Consider the following 22,620-nt stretch of genomic DNA (forward strand, 5'->3'; position numbering starts at 1 on the left):
TGCACTCATAACTCATGACAACATTGTGACAATAATGTACTGCTGTGAATGATTGTCGCTGGAATGTCTTTGGATCTTTTAATTAGACATACAAGGGATGCAGCGTTTTATTACACTTGTTTGTGACATTTTTTTTTTCTTCAGCTAGAATAATCATCATGCATCCCCAGCTACAGAAACCGCCCCCCTCCCCCACATTTGAAACCAGAAGTTATGCCACTGGTTGTTATGACAACAAAAAAGAAAGATGATTCAATCAATTAAAGAGGTCAAAATACACACTGCAGAAAAAGCAAAGATACCTGCTTCACCAAGGAATATAATCAAAATCGTGGTTTAATGTTAGAACTGTTTTACATCGGGGTTTCCAAAAGCACTAATGATAGAGGAAAATGTGTTAGGTTTCAAAACTCTTAGTTGGTGCAAAAGGGATCTATGAGACTCATCTGTAAATTATTACTGGTGCCATGCTTTACGTTGTGGTTTTACGCCTGTACTCGTGTCATTTAATGTAAAAATATATATTATTATTTTAATTTAAAAAAAATTATATATATATATATATTTTTTTGGTAAATTATACAATTATACATCATGCTGTTCTGTTTTGCTTATTTAGGTGGTAGGTGAAAGTGGTAGTTTTACAATTGGCCCAAAGCAACCAATGCTACAGATTTCTTGAAAATGACAACATTGGGGGGACAGTGCATTAAAATGCAATGGCATAACGTTATTTTTCATGAGCTACCTTTTATTAATCATCTTGCCCAACAACTTGCCCAACAGTAATTGTTTTTGCAGAGTTAATAAAATGAAGTGACAGCCAAGTATGCATTTTATTCAGTTTATTTGAACAAAATATTTAGCAATATCTTAGATACACATATATACAGCTTGTATAAGGAGAAAATATTATATTTATATATAATCAAATTTCTAAACACATTATATAAATCTTAATGTAGAAAGCACAAAAAATAAAGAGTTTAGTACTCCATTTCATAAGAAAAAAAAGTATTCCATAAAAAACAATTTCTTTACATATTTGCAGCTTTGAACAGGTATGAAATATACCTGGAAAATACCTTTTGGGTTAAAGGTGTCTTTTTAAATTTGCTTTATTCTTCTCGCACTTTCAAAAACGAACATATTCGGTATTTATTTTAGAACAAATAAAATACAGTAATAGCCTGTACCTATACTATACTATTTCTAGTATTCTGTACAAACGTTCTGCAGATGGTAGAGTTATCACATGACATCAGCATCTGTTCTTTCACCCAGCAGCCAGTATGTTCTCATTTTGCCCTTACCCTGCAAAGATGCACACAATGTATTCAATCACACAATTGGTATGACTTACTTTGTCAAAAGATTCACAGAAAGAGAGACCAAGAGTCAACAGCATGAAACGTATAAGATAAAAGTCCACTGAAAACATCTTCAAATACAAAATAGAAATTCAACAAGCCTATGTTTTGGGAAACTTTCTCACATACCAGTATCTTGTGTCCAATAACTTTATATGAGGGCTGGCGCCAGTTAATTTTAAATACATAAAAAAACAACATTAAAAAGAAATGCTTTTAAAATTAGCATTTTTTCTGCAACCAAACAGGACCTTTTAAGTGTGGGGTTGAGGAAAATATGTAGTGCTTCCATGAGAATGTACTGAGTAGCAATTATTATTAATTCAACAGCTTCTATGTGGATTCAGAAAAGTAATGTAAGAAGGCCACTGTTGTGGCTGGAAGAGGGTTGGAGAAGTTACTTTTCAAATACAAACCAATGTGGCCCACATACCATAGGATTATTACACAAAAAAATACAAAATTGATAGACCAGTTTAATTTTTTGGACTTTAGCAATCGTCCTCTTTGCCACCATGACTTTTATAGTAAAGGCAGTTTTTGTCATTTTACTTTTCTAGGTAACCTCATGTGATCGTATTTGGTAGAGTTGTCTATTTACAGCACAAGCACGTCGATATGAAGGTTACTCAAATGACAGAAAATCCACAAATGGAGCCAAAGTGCAAAAAATAAGCATTTTATGAAAAGCCAAACTAATTATAAACTGAGGACCACACGGCAATCTTATCTGAGACTTCCTTACCTTCATTTCCACATCACCACGCAGTTCTAGGTTAAAATAACCAAACTCATCCAATACCTCTTTGGTTGCTGAGGAAACGTGAACCTTCAAGGCTGGAAAAAAAAAAAAAAAAAAAAAAAAAAGAGTCAAACTATTAGGCTGCCTTTTGTAAAAAGAAAAAAAAACCTGTTGGGCTGTTCCTCTCTATAAGCTATTATGTTACTCAGAATAAGAATATTTAACAGAGTTTGAGCACAATGGGCTGTTTGCCAGAATTGGTTGATGATTACGCCTGATTGAATTTAAATAGAGAAAAATATGTGGGCTGCTTTGAAATACAAGAAAATATAATTAATTACAGTATATTAGGATGATGAAAGGAAAATGGTGTCTCACGTTCTCCACTTGACTCCATCCGAGATGCAGTGTTGACAGTATCACCGAATAAGCAGTATCTGGGCATTTTTAAACCGACCACACCTGCACACACCGTACCTAAACAAAGAAAGGAAAGGAATAATAACTTGCTTTTTATGCCAATTTGGAAGTTCTTTACAAAGATCATGTGCTATGGTAATAATCAATGCTGATAAGGTATTAATATATGGTTAAATCCTGTCCTAGTATATTAATTAATATAATCATGACACTCTTCAGACAAGAACATGTTAGCTTATTATTATTTTTATTCCTGCATGGAGGAAATAACATGTGAAATCAATCTGGCACATTTCTATTATGTAACACAAAGATTTGCAAACATACAGGATGAAAAAACAACACTTCAGTTAGGCAAACAGGAAACCACATACACAGAGGAAGCGTTTCTCCTCCACTCCGCCCATGTCAGATTCAAAGACTACCTGCTGTACCAATGGAACATTCATCATACAGTGCACTAAACAAAATGTGTGAAATTGAATTGAGTCACATAGTTAGGTTCCTTTGAGAAAATATAGTAACATGTAGCATACACATTACTAAGAACATGACCAACGATTATATTTAGAAGGTCATGGCGGGGCTGCAGGAGTATCACATGAATAAATTAGGATGCAGTCTTTCTGTGAGAAGACAATCTAGGTCAGATTTTAACCTTTCAGACTGTAGTAAATAATCCAGAGCTGCATTCACTTATTTTTTTCTAAAGCATTACATTAAAAAAAAACAAAAAACTTCAGGACACCAAAGAATATGGAGACCATGTGAGACAAATGGCCCCCAAATTCACCAAACAATGTGCATTTGAGTGACAAAACAGTAGTTATGAGACTATCAGTGAAGTTAAAAAGAAAGCAACCTGTGTGAATTCCTATCCGTAGTCGCAGCTGGTCGTTGGGTCTGTGTTGTATTTTAAATGTCTTCACCTCTTGAAGTAATGCTAATGACATGCTGGCTATCTCCCGTGCATGCAGCGTGCCGTTTCTTACAGGAAGGCCAGACACCACCATGTATGCATCACCAATAGTTTCCACCTGAATACAAAGAGCATGTGAAAACAGAAATCAGAAAAGGCCTTTCAGCTGTAAATTATAATATGCAATTTTACTTGACCTACCTTGTAAACATCAAAGTTATCAATTATGGCATCAAAGCAGGTGTACAGATCATTAAGCAAGGTCACAACCTAAAAAAAAACACACACAAACATGCTGGATGATAAAGTGTGGAATGTAAAAAGCTGTTGGAATACAAAGACCACAGTACTACTAAACACATTGTTCATGTCAACTGCTTTATAAAACAGCAAGAACAGAGTGAGCAATGTTCCTGTCTAACAAGTGTTCCAAACTGTTCAGATATACCTCCATTTCAGAACCACTCTGCCTAATTCACTTGACAACCAGTTCACTGCGAGAGGGGTGGGGTGCTATTTTAAAAGCACAATAACACACTCCAGGGTGTTCAAATGTGCTGTTTAATCTGCAGGCCAAGGCTTTGTAACTGTACTTGGCTTCACCTCCTTCTGAACAACCCCCCTAGGCATGTGGATACTGGACCATATTTGAACACCCTGTCTTGTTTCTTTTTCATACTGATAGAGAAGGTATTGCTTTCTACTTACTGAAGTATAATAGGACAATTTCACAGATCAGAGTTCACACACTGATTGTTGAATTTAATAAGATAATGTCTTATATATATATATTTTTTTTATGGTGGCTAATTAAGGACATGAAAAAAAAAACTAAATGTGTTATAAAAACAGTACTTAGTATTCTCTACTTATTTTTTTTTCCTCAGTGGTCCACCATACTTTTTAGTTTCAGTTATACAAACAAAACCTAGTTATACATTTATAAAAAACAACAAAACAACACGTTTTTATCAAATTCATGTTTGAATTGTTCGTCTGGAAACTACATAAAACAAAGTTTCCTTTTAGTACATTCAGAAATGTCCTGGCAAATATATTACTTTTATTTGACACAAGGAATGTATAAGCCACATAAACTTTAATATGAAGCAGCTTTTTGACTTTCGGTTTTCAAAAATTGGATGAACAAATGAAAAGGCAAAGGAGCTACTTCATGAAATGCAACTGAATGAGCCAATGTTTCACAATCGTTTTGGATTCTTTACTATTTTGAGAAACATTGCTTAATAATGGGAGTTTAATATTGGCAACACGTTTTAGTAGACTTTCCAAGTTTCACTATTTTTTGCCTTTAAAATTGAAGCAGATTAGGTTTTGCCCTTCACCCTTATTTAAAACCGTGGCTTTAAATGATGAGCCTCTCTTTCTTTCATTTCAACAGTTGACTAGTGTTGCTTTCTTTTAATTATGAAAGAATGTGTTTAATGTGAACACAACACTGTGGCCCCACACACCGTACCTGCAATGGCGTGCTTTCTGCTGACATTGACGTGAATCCCACAATGTCACTGAAGTAAATTGTCACGCTGTCAAAAGCCTCGGCTTGAACTGACTCACCTCGCTTCAGCTGTTCAGCCACAGGGCTAGGAAGGGAAAACAGAATTACAATGTAGTAACCGGCATACTATGAAATATACAGTAGGACAAGGTATCCTAGCATTTGTGTTTGGCCACTCGCAGATTTCTATAGCAAGATTACATCAGTCACATGACATGGGTGAATTCTGGGATCTATAACCTTATACAATAAGGGTGTTATGTCTTTGAGAAAGTAGGGCACTATCTGAAATCAAAACGTTGAACTGACGCCCTACTGTATCTAACTCTTGAGGAAGGCTTGAGTATCTTTTGACGAGATGTCAGTAGACCATTAAGGGTTACTGTATGGTTACTGTTTGCATAATGGCCATTGCAAAATCCCTGAGCTATGTGTTGTATAGGCTTGATGTTTGATGGTAGTATTTTTTCTGTACCATGTGTAGTAATATTAATTTGACCCAAGGGAAGACACAACGAGGATTTAAATAGAGTAAAGGAGTGGCAGTATTAGACTCTGCCACTGGTTAGATTTAAATAAACCCCTAAGAATGGTTGGGGGAAATTTACCTTTTATTCAAAGGTATCATCAGTACCATTTCTTTCTGACAGCAGAAAACACCCATTGGTGTTAAAACTCAGAAATAAACCATTCAAGAGCTCTGTTAAGTTATTTATATCTCATTTTGTAAAATAAACTGGCGATTCCCATACTTACAGAATAATTGGCTCTAATGACACTGAATCGTGAATTGTGAATTGTGAATTGGCTTAAAGCAAGAATAGAAATGCTAAAAACTTTTTACTCCAAATCGTTAACGAAATTCCAAAACAAATAAGAAACAACTATAGACTACTTACAAGCCTCTACATTAAATGCCTGGGCTGGTTATTTCTGGTTTCATTTTTTCTTGTTAAATACATAAATTGGGAAGGAAATGCTTGGAAAATCCACAGTGGATTGTGAAGAAAGCAGATCTCCACCATCAACATTGCTGAATTGTAAAATGCTAGGTACAGTACTTGTATTACCACCCAGAATTAGTAAGGCTGCATGTCCTTTAGATAAAACACAGGGCCAAGAGGGTTGCATGCAGCAGCGTTTATTAAACGTAACCAGACTCACTGCTCAGACTATGAGGCGGCTTCAGAAGAGTGGAATTTACAAGAGGATATGGGGAAAAAGGCCAGGGAGACAATGTTTAATTATTTTTTCTCATCCTTTTGTCTCTTATTAGGAGGGCCCCGGAAAATTCACAATATCACAGATTTCACGGAAATCGTGTATTTGACTGCCTACCGTGAAGAATATGCATTTTATTTTCCTTTCAGTATTTTACATTACTCTTCACCTCTCCTGTTCATTTCATACTTTACTAAGTAGAAGCAGCGCTACAGTAGCTGTACAGGGTCCGGCGTCAATGCCGTGCATTTGGTTACTACGGCAACGGGGTCAAACAGAGGTACCGGCTTCATGATTGGTGAATTCCTCATACTGTACAATGACATACGACTGTATAAGAAAAACACAAAAGCTTCGGTTTTGTCATTTCAAGTTTGCAGTTAACGTTTCTCACGTGTTTAATATATGGGGATCAGAGGCAGCAAAATAGGCTATGGGAAGTACACGGACATTTTAATGAATGTGTCAGCATAAGTTTTAAAGGTTTACAAAACTCAAAACTGTTGCTGAATTTGTCATTCAAAGTTGTTTTAAAAAAAATCTATTTTGTCTGCGTGTTACTTTTTCAGCCAACACAGACAACTTGTTTCCAGCAGAAGTTAGTTACATTTTTAAAGATTGTTTCAATAGCGACTCAAGTTCCAATGTACATTTTAAAGAGTTGACAGTAGCTAGGCCAAATGTTTAAATGTTTCAGCCTTGGTTTTTGGGTGATGTTCTTCATGAACTATCAATGACAACACATTTTAGGCAACTTGCATCAGTAGAATATAATGTAAATAGAATATGTGTTTAGTGGTGAGTTATTTTTGACACTCCGTGAAATTCCTTGTTTTTTTTTTATTGTCATTTGTAAATTTCTTTAAAAAATACAGTGAATTTTCCAGGCCCCTACTTAGTTGTACTCAGTGTAAAGTGCATCCCTGAGCTATGCATTTTAAATGCACTTACTGTCTATGATTTATCATTATTCATATTATTTTTCTTCAGTGCTGTTACTTAATTCCTCTACAGTACACCAGCTGCATGAACTTGGCTAATATAAGACTGCCAGGATGACATTAGAAGAATAAAATAGAATCACCAGCCTCATCTACCCTTTGACCTTTTCATACTGCAATTCATACAGCTACTGTAAATGACATAACATAAAGCATGTGGGAGGTGCTGGTTCAGTTCATTAGATCAGCTCTCTTTACTGGGTTAACTTATCTTCAGTATTGGCATGTAGTTAACAGAATCAAATGTCTCCAAGTATGTGGATTATTATGGCGAAAGAGGTTGAAACCCAGAGCAGGGGGTAGATACATCCTACTCTGAAAGACATTGTCAAGTAGATCTGATTTATGAGAAATACTTCTTGAAGGATGTCATCAGGAATACATCTGCATGCATGGTTATGTTTCAGGAAAGTCAAGTAGCTTTGGTACACAGAGAGACATGGTGTTAACCATTATCCATCTTTTCTCTATATTTCTCTCAAATATGAAGCAGAATAAAGATGATTTTTTTCTTACTGAGGCAAGATTTGGTAAAGCAGATTTTCTGCTTTTCTTTTTTCTTCCAAGTAGGCATGTGTTCTTTCCTCAACTAGTTTCTCCAGGTTGTTTGCATACTGCTCCATTCGAGACAGGAGGTTGTCCAAGATACTGGTACTGCCCTCTCTGAAACACAGAGCACAACTCTGAAATGAAGGCATCATTTAAAAAAAAAAAATCTCAAAAGAGCATCGATAGATAGATAGATAGATAGATAGATCGATCGATAGATAGATTGATCGATCGATAGATGAATAGATGGATAGATCGATAGATAGATCGATAGATAGATAGATAGATAGATAGATAGATATACCAAGAATGGCTGAAGCTGAGTACTGTCTATACAAGTGGATTGAAATATGAAATACAATACATTTGTACCCACAAATGTTAAATAATTTAAAAACAATATAACCTAAAATATTTGAAATTTGGGATGCATATAGTATAGTAATATATTTAAAGTAAAAACAGATTTGTAAAGTTTGAAAATATATTTATCTGTTTTATTTTCTCTTCAGTTGCAAAAGTTATAACAGTACTCGTTTTACAACAAAATACATTCTTCAGGTTATTTGTAGTGTCCAGGTTGTTTCAGTTTAAACTGCTTATACAATTTACTCGACTCAAAATCAATACCAGATATAGATAGTCAAACTAAATAAGCAAACTAAATATAGGAGACTGTAGTAATATATATATATATATATATATATATATATATATATATATATATATATATATATATATATATATATATATATATTGTATATATATGCTTTTCAGAGAAATCTGCTTTTATAGCTAACTTAGTTTCATAGTGCATTGTTTCTAGCTTAAGAACACCACTTGTCTTTGTGATAAGAGGTGGATTAGAATAGAAAGCTTAAAAAAACAACCTTTTGCTTATCATAATTTAAACAACTCACTTTGTGTGCAATTACCATTTAGGAGGAAACATAAAACAGGAAGCTGGCAAAATGACATGGCGTTGCAATGAAAAAAACCCATTTTATTTACTAAATAAAGCACGCATTAATCCTATATTTTTGGCTGCACACAGTGGAAAATAGGGCCCCTGGTCTTGGTTCAAACTGTGCCACTACCAAATATTCCCAAAATCACTAGGAGGTATAAAGACTGAAGAAATGCTTGAAAGATATGGACCTTAGTTGCTTTTTATTAAGATATACAGATGTATAGACAGACAGACAGATAAACTATCAAACACAGTTCATTTCAAATGTAATCCTTCAAATTAACTTTCGTATTAAATATGCTTAGCTCAAAGGGCACTAGAGATAATGTATGAAGATGGCTGTGCAAATGGATAAATCGTTGATGATCTTGCCCATAACAGCCTCTCATATTAAATCAAAATGACCTTTGTCTTTCATCTGAAGACAAGACACGAAGCAGCATGTAAATCTCAAAACCTCTCTGTCATGCTTGTCAGCTTGGATATAAGGTCTGCCATGCCCTCCCTGAACTTTCTGACTCACAGGAAGCATCAATCAGTAATATGTCTGGGCATTTCAAAAAGATCTGAATTAGTATTCATGAGAGTATTACAAACATGCTGATTGTTTACCTCAAGCAGTCCAGCTAGCCGAGGGCGATTTGTGCATCTGGATTCATGTTGATTTATATTTTATTTTTGGAAAAGTCAAGAGAACCTTATTCCAAGGTGCCTGATAATTCTTCATGCTTTTAATGTGACATTAAGTGCCCAAAACAGACAACTGACTGTGATATATATTTTTGTAAACTGAGCTTACAGCATGATTTGCATGTACAATTTCATTTTCACTGTGCTGGAAGAGGTGGTTGGATGAGATTTAGTGTTAATATTATTCATTATTTTTATTGCAGCTTTCTTTAACTTCATCCTCAGGGATATGTGTTTTTGTAGAGCAAAAATAATCGGAGTCAGGCGCTGAGAAACAGGGATGTTCATCATTCTTTAAAGCTTGCAAAATTAAATGCATTCCGTGCCACCTGTGGATAAATTCAGTCAGCATGCAATACATGGATTGCCATTTACTTTAAACTGTCATTCTCTACAACCTTAATTTACTTCAAACCTCCAAATACACCCACAGGCTAATTACCTAAAAACGAATGACATCCACCATGTTTAAATATGTACAGTATACTATTACTAGTATACTATTATGTGTGAGCTATTAGTCATAATAAAAGGTGAAAGCAGCTTACTACTGATTATCAGTTTTTAAATATATCGAGCTCACAACATAATTCCAGTAAATATCGATATATCTTACCTAATTTGTTAATATAATCATTTTGAATTTCCTTTGTAAATACTCAAACTGCCCGAAGCCTCACACTGTCTCCTTCTCAGTAACCGATTTCTGCCTTTGCTATGACTCTTCGTTCTTTCAGAAAACACATTTACTTTGTTCTTGAAAAAAAGCACCATTAAAAATCAAATACAAATATAAGTGAGACCTACAAAGTGATGGCAAAGTTAACTCTTTTTACTTGGTGTATTGTGTTATTGTGTTGGTTCAATTCATTTGAATAAATGAATGAATGACTGAAGTATTCATTTATTATATAAATGCATTTTAAGGTATTCATTTATTATCTTAATGCATTTTGACAATATTGTTCAATTCACAAAAGGGGTCACTGCCTCCCAGCATGGAGCCGCACCTCTCATGTATAGAAAAGATACTGATTTTGACGTTGGAAGGGACAGACTCACTTGTTAAATTTCCTGATGAATATTTTTATATGGCTGAATTCCGGCCGCTCTGTTTGGTCCTCAGCCCAGCATCTTTCCATGAGGATGGCCAGCTCCTCACTGTGAAAATTAGTGTCAATCGTGGGTCGGAAGTAGGGTTTCTGTCCATTCCTTACTTTCTGCACAATCTCTGGAAAAAAGCAAAGGATAAAAAAAATGTATTGTTGGTATTTTTAGGGAAAGTGAGACGTTTTCAGTCTTAAGGCACCCAGGGTATTAATAGGTGGGATTTTCGCAGCATTTTTGCCCAATCCTTGATTTATTAAAGTGACTGACATTCTGACAGAAAGAAGATTAATATTATTCATACGTTTAATTGACTAAAAACTGATAATGTATTGTGAACAGATGTGAATCATCACAATTTCAGACACATCAATCATTACAGATAATGTTCTTTGACCTCTGTAAAAAAAAAATTAAAAAATGGAACAAATTTGAATTAGACAACAGGACACAATAGTCTTGATGTGTTTTGGTAAAAAAAGGGCTAGATTTGAAATGGCTCGCAGAACTGTTACGGCAGCACAAGGCTTAATTTAATAACTTGATTTTTAAAGGTTTGCATCTTCTTGTCTTGTCAAGTGTACTGTGCCTTGAGATAATCTAAAGCAAAGTAAAATACATGTGCTGTGCTGTGTTGCAGTTTATATGAATGAGTTCAACTACCGCATATGAGCTTTACAACAATACTGTAATTATTCGCTATTCCTGCGATTCCTATTTAAGCTTGCGGTTGGTATGGAGGTGATGTAATTGCTATTGCTATTCCAATATCGACATATTTTTCACATATGTTGCACTGTGAAAACATCTTTTCCATAAACACTGCAAAAACTTAAGATGGGGGAATTCTTAATAGATTCATGTATTATCTAATAGGTTTTGTTTTTACCAATAGTTTGGTAACATGTAGTATGAAACAGCAGCATTACCGTATCCCACACAGATGCAAATTTCATCCGAGATTGGGGATCTACAAAGGGTTCAATGCTTTGCCTATGTGTTGTCAATTTGAAATGCAACTTCACCATATGTAACATTAAACCATCCATTTAGTATATTACATAAATACCAAATACAAATGTATTGAATTTGACAGTGCCATGTTGAATTGCCATGAAATTACTAGCAATTTTGCCCGCAATACATTGACAAGTGTAGATTAGAAAAAATTGCTAGCAATAATTGCCTAGTGTAATCACACCCTGTGAGTCAGAAAAAAGCACACCGTGCCAGTAACAACTCCTACCACCTTGGAGAACTCTACAGTGCGTTTTAAACATAACCCCCTGGATATTCCTTTTTATACACTGACATTAATTCCACTGAAAACAAATACCCTGATTTGTGAATAATTTGGTTGGTCCCTATTTAAACTGTGCCAATGCTACATTTTTTTGTTCTTTTGCATATGTTTTTTCAAACAGATCTTTTCTCTCTACGTGTTGGATTTATTTGAAAATGTGTTCTCCCGGAACACAGAAAGAACGCCTACCCACTGGGCTATAGTCTTATTAGATATACAGTGTAAGCATAATCATTTAAAAAGAACACACCGGTGTCATTAACTGTGTTAGGCAACCTCCCTGTTAGCACTGTAGTGTGACTGACTTCCTGCAATGTTATTGCATGTTCCCTGGTCGTGTACAGCTTTCAAATGCAGTAAAAGAGTAAAGTTCTGTAATTAACTTTATTGTTACCTTTCGGACTAAGGTCCATCCCTTCAATGTAAAATGGCCCATTCCTCAGTGCTATTTCCTGTAGGATTATCCCAAAGCTGTATACATCCCCTTTCTGGGTGCCTTGTGGATGGGGTCTTGCATATCTCAATAACTCTGGGGCTGTCCAAATCCTTTCTGAAAGGAAACAGAACATATTGTAATTATTACAGAAATGCTCATAACAATATGGTTACAGGTAACAAGTCGTACGCTTTTATTATATAAATGGAAAGACAAACAAACATTCTAGATTAGTTCATATTCATTCTCTACCACAAGGTTTTGCTTTTTAAAAGATGGTAGCAGCAGTGTGGAGCAGTGGTTAGGGCTCTGGACTCTTGACCGGAGGGTCGTGGGTTCAATCTCAGGTGGGGGACACTGCTGCTGTACCCTTGAGCAAGGTACTTTACCTAGATTGCTCCAGTAAAAACCCAACTGTATAAATGGGGAATTGTATGTAAAAAATAATGTGTAAAAAAAAAAAAAAAGAAAGAAAGTGATATCTGTATAATGTGAAATAATGTATAATGTGATATCTTGTAACTATTGTAAGTCACCCTGGATAAGGGCGTCTGCTAAGAAATAGATAATAATAATAAAATCAAGTCTAGATATACACTGGATATAATACTAAGCTAATAAGCTATACTGTACCTGCCCTGTTAGAAGGAGCGGTATAAGGATTGGTCCCAAGGTAGAAGGCCTTCTTGAAAAACAAACAACCATTAACCAGACCTCTATTGCCTTATTTACATATGCATACTTACTTGCATAGAGTGCATACGAGTCTTCATTGTCATTTGAAGATCTAAAACTAGCCAGTCCGTAATCCGTTATTTTCAATACAAATCGACTATCCACGACACAGTTCGATGATTTCAGACTTCCATGTGACCCAATGTAGCTGTTGTGTAAAAATGCCATTCCCTGGTAAATGAAAAATAAAAAAATAAAAAAATCGAGAAACAAATGAAAAAATAATAATAATAAACACTTGTACACCTTTCTCCACCCTTCACTGCTTCTCTAGATACACTGGATGTAAAAATGTATGTGTGACCTACTGTACATACATATACAGTATATATATATATATATATATAGGGAAGGCACTTCCTTTAACCACAGATTCTGCTACACTTAATAATTTATGCTAAGGAATTTACAAACTAATATTTTCACATATGCATACCCAATGGGAAGTAAACATTACTTCAGTTAGTAAGAAAACTGAAGAAATAAAATTCCTTCTCGTCAGTCCAAATCTTCACATTTACCGCTGGCTTGGGATTTAATAAAGGAATCAATAGTAGTATGGAAACAAAACCAAAAAAAAAAAAAAAAAAGTTTAACCTTTGAACATTTTATTATTTATTTATTTTTTTAATCAGACCCTGCACCCCTGCTTATTAGCTAAAAACATTGGACAGAACCTAAAAGTCTTAAAGCAACAAGAATTTGAGAAGGCTTAAACTGTCCTGGAAATTCTGACCAATTTTAAATCACGAATAGAACACACAGAAGACTAAAGTTTCCATTGATGTGGGGTCTGTGATTCATACTGCTGGCCCAAGGTAAACTATTTATTCAGTTTTAAATAAAATTGGCTCGACTCATGTAACTTTTGTTCTAGTTCTAGGCATCAAGTCCCAAAAGTACAAAAATGTCAGGAACCTCATTAATCAATCAAGGGATTATTAAGAACAAATGAAGCAAGGGACTGGATATTTTTTTTTTTAAAGATACAACTGTGTAACATGTAAAGCAAGGTAAAAGATACATTCAAGTGTAATGTTAATGTCCTGCTCTTTTCAGATGCCGTTTTTAAATGACCATATTGCCCTTCTATATCGTATGAGACTTTAGTCTGTGTCTTTTGTATATTACTGTTGTCCCTTTAAGTAACCTTGGGGACCCCAAAGGATATTTGGTGGGTAATGGGCCTGTGCCAGTGAAAATAGGCCTGATTCTGAAGCTGTAAGCATGGTAGCACCTTTGCCTTGCATATGAAACTGCACTTGAGTGACAAAAACTGTTATTTGAGCTAGCAGAGCAAATCAGACTTTATACATACAGTGTTTTTACTCTTACCTTTACTATGTCATTAATGAGGGAATAGCGGAACATCCAGTCAAGGTTAATGCTCTCGTTTTCTAGTATGTCCTGATAAAAGAAAGAATAACAGTGGCACTGACATTCGGGCAACATTTTTAAGTAAATGTCACACTCACTGACAATAAGGGGCAGTCATTTCCAATCAACTGTTCCTTTATACAGGATTCATTTCAATGCTCAAAGGAGTTTAGGCCATATGAAATGACAACATACAGTGTGTATACCACAAACAACGGCTGCAATTAGTTGACTGAACCAGAAGCAAAAGATTAACTGTATTCTTGAAAACTGCACCCACTCCCTTTTGTTAAATTTAGTCTGATTAGTCAGGTTCCTTCCTTAGATCTAGGTTTATTTTCTGTTTTAATATAGCTCTTGTAAGTATTATACAATACAATACAATAGGTACATATATTTTCGTCATTTGCCATGATTAAATTTAATGTCATGCCATTGTACTGTTCTTGCATTGTGAAAATGATTTTGGTCTCAATGCAAGATCAACTGCCTGATATTTCACCCCCTCAATATATACATCAGGGCTAAATATTCCCTACACTGAGATAAAAACAAGATGAATACCAGGATATCAATTTATGTAAAAATTGTGTGCTGCACCACAACAAAAAACAAAAAATGTAGAAAAGGCGATTCATGTTCAGTTTCCCGAAGTATGTAAAGTGACTTCTTAGCTCTCATGAATTGCAAGGTTGCTTTCCACTATAGACGTGTACTGCAATATAATTAGTTAATTATTTAGTTGGTGATCCACCGGTTATATTTATGAAACTAATTAAAACTGGCAGACTTGCCTGTGTACTCCTAATGTCACAATTACGGTATGATGCCATGCATTTCATACACTTATAAAATCCACAGGGAGTAATTATTATGAGGCTTCTCAAATATCTCGAGCGTGTTGCACTTTGGAAATACTTAGAAATGAGCGAATATGCCCATGATATGGGACCTGTGACAGGGCAAGAGGCCCTGCACATTAAAATATATGAGTTTCTGTGGTTTGGGTTTGGGATCTTTCTGGGGAGGTTGATGGTTTGATTTATCAGCCTGAGAATGCAGTTCCTGGTTGGCTGATCAATCAGTCAATTAACCACCTGGAGAAAACACCACACCATTTAAAAAGAACCAAGAAATATTTGTTGGCTTCTAGCCCTGCACCGAGATAGGCGTTGCTTGGGTGCTGTTTTTTTTGTTTTTGATTTGTTTGTTTGTGTAAACCTTTTGTTTGTTTGGTGAAGGAATAAAAGTGTGCAAAAGCTCTGAATGGCAGTCTTCGCTTCTGGGTTTGCAATTTCTGCCGCTGGTCAGCCTTGACCGCGACACCACTATACCACAGCACTGTTTTTCATAATGTAGATGCATTCTTCAGTTCAGCTATTATATACAAAAAAAGGCTATCACTAATAAAACAAGCTAAACATTTACAGAGCAACACCAAAGATATGCTGGTATTCATAGCACACATTGGACATATATGGGATTGTACAGCTTGTAAACGCTGCAATTCCTCCAGATGAAGGTTTAACAGCTTTTGCTTTGTCTTTTTGCCAAAGGCAACTCTTGAGCTGTTTATGCTCTAAAACATTCCTGGAAAAGGAATGTAGCCAGAAGAATCGATAAGCCCCTTGTTGTTAAATGTGGGGTAATCAAGGCTGGTTGACGTTTTCGCAAATACCTCTTGCCATTTCTCACATACTGCACCTAATTCTCATAAAAAGCATTGTGAGCACTGCCGTTTCATATAGAATCAACACTAAATCAAATAATTCCAATGCTTTTTTTTTACATGATCACATTCAAAGCTTTAAATGTCTGTAAAACAGAATGCTGTTTTTTTACATCAGAAAGCCAGGTTCTTCATGTGAGAAACAAATGGTTCTAGTTTGATGGTCTAAAAGCAGCTCATCCTAATACTGATCCTATTTAAATCATAAAGGTACATGCAATAAAAATACAGTTAAATGAGGTCCATGAAAAATCAGGCTTATAAATTTATGGGCGGCAGTATTTAGTTCTGACATTGTTTAGATCATCAAAAATCTCAAATGGGTGGGTCCCCGAGTGGCTCATCCTGTTAAAACTCTGCCGCTGGGAGCGCAGGATGAGTCACACAGCTTGGACAGCGCCAGTTCGTGTCCAGGCTGTGCAAAGAGGCCGAACTTTGATGGGGACACCGAGGGGGGCGTCACATTGGGGATTCCTTCTGCTCCACCCGCAACAGTGAAGCCTACTGGCCAGACACCAAGCACACTGAGAGTGGATAAAAAGCAGGGCTGATTAGAGGTCTGCTCGGACTTAATTTTAAAACCCGATCCGAACCGACCAAACAAAATACGAACACCCGACCCGAGCCCGAGACCTTTTAAATATTTGCATGGTCGACCCGTCCATCTCCACAAATATATTCCTAACATATGCTATTGCAACCAAGTACCTTCAGTGTAGAGTATTTCCAGTTAAAATGTAAATAAAGAAAACATCATTCTCAATTAATCAGATCTCATTTACTTCCTTTCCTAGTAATCCAGCACTGCTTGATTTAAAAGAAGACAACAATAGGCTTCTTCAAAACTTTGTTAGCATAAACAGCCACAGTTTCTCTTGCAAATTCGCATACTCATTTTGGACAAGCCTATGTCATATCAAACTGCTAAATTAACGTTCAACAACAAATATTACACCACAACTATGGCTTTTAAAACAGCTAAAGGACAAATACATTCATTTTCAGTGTGCCGCTGCAGAGATGGATTTACCGTCTTTTTGACGTCATATTTCAGTAATATTTTGCAAGATTTGTGTACAAGCCACATGGACTTTTATTATCGCTATTTCCAAACAGTGGATTTAGACGTACCCTTTCCAGCAACAGAACACTCCACTGCTACACATTCTCCTGTTGATATATATATATATATATATATATATATATATATATATATATATATATATATACACACACACACATACATATACTCCATCATCCTATATACAGATTTTATATCATGATTGCCTAATTTGTGATATAAAGCAGGTCATGATATAAACCGGGTTTCACGTTTGCCTATGACAGCACATTACAAGTGTGAGAAAAGAAAGAAAACTAACGGTGAATTAAAGAGCAGTGTTTTAATACTCTACATTTAGTCATTCTTTACATTTAAACACATGCATACAGTTTACTACAGGACAAATAGTTTTTTGTATCATTAACTGGAACAAAACAGTTTGTGTCATAATCTAAAAAAGGCATGAATTGTCGGCCGATGAGAGCTATAGGCGTTGCACTTGGTGTTTTTTGTGTGTGTGTGTGTGTGTGTGTGCATTTGTATAAGACTGACTGTTCAAATTTGGTGACATTGATGTTTTGCAACTGAACTGTATCCCGTTAAGACCGCCCATGCAGCATTTGTGCAGGCTGTACAAAATGTCAGTTAGTCAGGTGAGATAATTATTGGTTGTTAGTTGGAAATTAATTATATCCTGTGGTTACTTGGTAAAGCCCGGCGACGCAGCATTTGACAGGCTGGTTTGTGAGATGATATTAAGAGGTAATTTCTGAAAGAACCTATGGCGCATGTCGAGTTGTTTTTCAAAAATCATGAAGCAGGAAGTGAGTTTTAGGAAGCACTTGCACAGATAGGAAGAAAAAAAATACTCACTTAAAATTAAAAACGCTATAATCCATTAATTGATAACACTAACCCAACCCGACCTGAGCCCGAACCATAATATACAAACTACACCCGACCCGACCCGAACCCGACACTAATTGTTGGGTCCCGTCGGGCTCGGGTTGGGTAGCAAGGCTCTAGGACTGATCTCTGTTCTCTGAGATCGGTAGCCCGCCCACCTCTGCTCTGGATTGCTTGGTGTAAAAGGCTTTAGGCTTGTGAGATCAGAAGATGCTCACACGCCTTCAGAATGTCTGTGCTGTGTGGGGACTCGCTGCGGTGAGGAGAAAAAACACACATTGGATATTCCAAATTGGGGGAAAAATAAATCAAAATAATAACTGGTCACTCTAAAAATAAAAAAATAAACACAAACAAATCTCAATCTTATTTTTAATTCAATGAATTGGTTACAAGGTTATACATTGATGGTATGTGTTTTACACTTACTAATTTATCACATTTTAAAGAACCACTGAATTCAAGTGTAATTGTTTTTAAAAAAAAATAATTAATAAATAAATAAATATCGTGATCTAAGCAGTGGCAATATATATCAATGCGATGTTAAAAAATCATCCCAGGTGTTTTTTTGTTACTGTTCCTCCATTTTATAATGTTTTGTAGGTATTCTTAGTCCAATGAACTCCCTACTAATTGCTTATGATTATGCAGTAAAATTATTTACATGCCAGAGAATAGTTTCCTGGGGTGTAGCCAGGGAAACTGATAAAACAACATTTAGAAAAATGGAACAAAAAACACCACATCAAAAAAAGCTAATGATGCTGTAAAATCCCAGAATTTCAAATCTGTGCTGCTATGACATTTTCATTCCACCTGTTGCAAAACGGGGAAATCACATATTTGGCAGTCTGTTATTAATGTTTAGGTTGAGTCCATTAAAACCCATTTATCTTAATTCAGCCTTGGTAATTGCATGACTTGGATGGATTATAAAGTAAGTGGTAATAAAGGCTGTATGGAACTTTTGGCCTCAGTTAGATATCGGTCATATTAAATGTATTCTTAAAGCATCAGTTCTGTTCATTTTAAACATACTTAAATGTAGCAGCATTATTTTATGATGTATAAAAGACAACACATCATTTAGTACACCTCTTGATATCCAGAATTATTGTCGTTGGGCCATATTCACAAGCATTTTTATTAAAATGAAAACAAAAAAGATTAACAACCAGTAAAAAAAAAAACAATTACGGTGCATGTCAGGGCTCTTAAATAGTTATTTATTTGAAGCCTTCAGTGTTATTTGAATCAAAGGTGTTAACTTAGCACGGTGGTAATTCATTTTTTTAGCTTGTAGCTATGATATACTGCATTTGTGTTTCACATCTTTGTACTGGAAATGTATTTATTTCAGTGTTGAATACAATTCGTGAAGACTACAAGTAACTATTTCTATTATACAATGCTTTCATTAAATATTAAATTAAACATCATGAACGGCAGGAAATCATGGGTTCATTTTATCTGAACTTTTCTTCACAGACAAATTAAACACTCCATAAAACTACTCGTAATTTTATTAGCATGTGGCGGGGTGCCCTCCCCTGTGCGTAGTTTTTGTGTTTTATGTTGCATGTGGTGTGTATGTATTGGTGCATGGGGTATAATGTGGGCTATGTGGCACAAATGATTTAAAATGTATAGTTGGATTTTGGCACAACAGTGGGTGGACTCTATAGGTTTAACCAATGTTCAGCCATGGTGCACATTTTCCTACCCGCAGGGGGTTTTGTGACCCCAGGCCCAGTGCGGTCCGGGAGCAAAGCCCCTGGGGAACCTTTCACATTCACAGTGCCAGTGACGTCAATTTTACATCTAAAAAGATGAAGACATTGATCTATAGATATTATTTGGGGAGCCAGGTCCATGAAAAACCATACTGTTAGTTGGATGGGAAAATCTTTATTTGCATTTAAATTATGATATTATGTGGAACTAAGTTTTAGGCTACCAGTAATCAGTATAATAATTAGAATTAATAGAGGAGCATATGCTGTCACTGTTGGGTAGATTTTCTATGGAAGATTCCCAGCCCAGAATAAAATAAAGAGACTCTCACTTTCTAAACTAGGAGGGCTATTCTTGGCTGTTCTTGAGAAACATTATTTGGCTGCAAGGCTATATTTGGTGCAATGCTGCATTTTAAAAAATGTTAATGTGGGACGTACCCACCACATGAAACCATTTTGGAAAATAATCTGACTATTCACATCTCCTGGTCCCCCAATTGTTTAAACATTTAAAATAAATTGTATTTTGCATACACTAATTGTCTGGTATAATGTTTACATTTTTTTAGGATTAGACAATTATTTAAAACTGGAGAACAAAGATATTTCGTCCACAAAATAGAAAGTATGGCATCAACACACTGCAGGACATCTCAGGATGGCACGCTGCTATCCTTTGACACGCACAGTCAAGCACAATACAACAGCAAAGGCACTCAGCTCTTTCAAGTCCTCAGAATGACCACAATATAGCCTACACACTAATAGCATACATACAACTGAAAATATATTATTGCTGCATGCCAAACCAGATAGAATATTCTCCAAAATGTCCAATATTCTAATATCTAATAACAAAATATTTAAACACAAAATAAAACCTGATTAACATGTTTAAAGAGGATCAGAGCAGGACGGTTGGAAACATGTTAATACTATCTTTATGTCTTCATGTAAACTAACTGCAAAATGTGTACAGCGATTAAAAACAAACAAAATCACCCATCTCAACAGCACTCATTACAATACCTAATGCCTTCCTAAACATAATAAAAGACCACACATTAAATCAATCCACATCACTGATGTTGGGGTGACGTGAAGGGCAGCCAGCTTTCTCACATCTTGCTTCTTGACAGTGAGATTCAACACTGATTCAGCTCCTCAATCACCATCTGCTAATGGGACCGGACTGCACTTCTGCACTGCCTGAATCTTAAAGGTGCACAAGCCCTCTACTATGAAGTTACATTATATGTATTAGTCTAACATTAAACCTACATGTAATATGTTGAAGGTTTATGCATTGCTCAAGTGAGATTCTAAATGCCTTTATTTTATAGAGACTGAAAGTTACTGTAGCCAACTGTATTTGAGTGCTATTTCTTTTTAATTTCCAAAAATAAACGATTTTAGCAAATCATACTAAAAATAAAGAAAACACCATAGAAGTACACAAAAATAAAAATCGAAAAATAACTCAAAGCACCAAAAAAAACCTGAAGCCTACCAAAATATATTGCGAATTATACCTATACAACACACAATAAAGCACAAAGCCATCGTATTAAGATGTATGCATAAAATTTAAAAAAGAAAGAAAAAAATCGGACAAAATAGCAAGTCACAAATAAAAAACAACACGACAATTTATATGCAATAAAATAAAACACTGCAAACACTGATAGGCTATTAAACAAATTTCACTATTTTTCATTGAATCTGTTGGAATATTGTTTGTCTTTTTTGGAAGGGAAAAAACAAGATCAGCTGTTATACTAATTTTCACTTAGTTATATTAGAAATGTTCAACACAACTGAATCAACACATGTTATATAATAATAATAATAATAATAATAATAATAATAATAATAATAATAATAATAATAATAATAATATTATGTGATAACAGTCTTTAAAAAAAAATAAATAATGAAATCGCCCTCTACTAGTTGTCATGTCAATTTCAGTTCCTGGTGCCGTTTGTCAATTTCAGTACAACTCGAGTTGCTGTTTCACTAGTGCACAGGCAGACGCAATAAATGCAAAAGTTGCGTCTGGAACATTAAACGATATAAAATAGGCTACGATTCAAGATAAATAACAACGTAGATGGAGTGTAAAAAATGGCGTTTCACCAAAAATAGTAGGTGGACTCCGTCCACCCTTCCAAAAACGTGAGTGGACAGCGTCCACCCCTAAGTCTAACACTGGGCACAAGGATTGCACAATCACTTCACGTGCAGATAAAATGTGTACTAGTATGCAGGCACGGGGATTGCACAAATGAGTTCACGTGCTGGGATTCAGCTATATATATAGATGCACGAATCACTCACTTGGGGTTGGGTGTTCAGGGCGAAAGAACGGGAGAGAGATGGAGAATAAATTAAAACTAAAAAGCAACTGCTACTCGTGCTGGCATAGATGAGCACGACACTTGTGTGTTTAGTGTTCGCCGTGTTTTGTCTGTTTGTTTTGGCCAGCGTGCCATTTTGTTTTGTGTGCAGTGTTTTGTTTTGTTCAACTGTTTTATTTGTGTATTTATTAAAATGCCCAATCAGCACGTTCATTTCACTCGCAGTGCTGCGTGTTTCTTCCAGCTTGCCACATAGCAGTATTCATTATGAGGTATAGCAGAGCCTTCCACAGCGCTCCTTACCTGTAGACTTCCTCGTGGGCAGTACTCCGTCACAATGCAGATATTGGGTGGGTCAATGCAGGCACCAATGAACCTGGTTAAATGGTTGAACTGGACGTCCCTCATCTGAAAACATGACATAAATCCTTATTCATATTTTCTCTTCACTTATTAATTTGTTT

General features: G+C 35.5%; 1 protein-coding gene across 2 annotated transcripts in view; it reads right to left on the reverse strand.

Moving 5' to 3' along the window:
* Positions 1 to 830: 830 nt before the first annotated feature.
* LOC117963557 (atrial natriuretic peptide receptor 2-like) overlaps positions 831 to 22,620 on the reverse strand; it is a 62,923-nt gene continuing 41,133 nt past the window's right edge. The window contains exons 11-22 of one of the 2 annotated variants that reach the window (XM_058991611.1): positions 22,460 to 22,564; positions 14,318 to 14,389; positions 12,994 to 13,153; positions 12,206 to 12,361; positions 10,464 to 10,632; positions 7,709 to 7,855; positions 4,932 to 5,055; positions 3,653 to 3,721; positions 3,395 to 3,569; positions 2,491 to 2,589; positions 2,116 to 2,207; positions 831 to 1,314 (exon numbers count right to left, since the gene is read on the reverse strand). In XM_058991611.1, coding sequence (XP_058847594.1) covers positions 1,252 to 1,314; positions 2,116 to 2,207; positions 2,491 to 2,589; positions 3,395 to 3,569; positions 3,653 to 3,721; positions 4,932 to 5,055; positions 7,709 to 7,855; positions 10,464 to 10,632; positions 12,206 to 12,361; positions 12,994 to 13,153; positions 14,318 to 14,389; positions 22,460 to 22,564 — 1,431 coding nt within the window. In that variant the 3' untranslated portion in view covers positions 831 to 1,251. Of the gene's footprint in view, positions 1,315 to 2,115; positions 2,208 to 2,453; positions 2,590 to 3,394; positions 3,570 to 3,652; positions 3,722 to 4,931; positions 5,056 to 7,708; positions 7,856 to 10,463; positions 10,633 to 12,205; positions 12,362 to 12,993; positions 13,154 to 14,317; positions 14,390 to 22,459; positions 22,565 to 22,620 lie in introns of both variants that reach the window. The other variant, XM_058991622.1, reaches the window with a different exon arrangement.

This window comes from Acipenser ruthenus, chromosome 2, assembly GCF_902713425.1.
Source record: "Acipenser ruthenus chromosome 2, fAciRut3.2 maternal haplotype, whole genome shotgun sequence".
NCBI classification, from domain to species: domain Eukaryota; kingdom Metazoa; phylum Chordata; class Actinopteri; order Acipenseriformes; family Acipenseridae; genus Acipenser; species Acipenser ruthenus.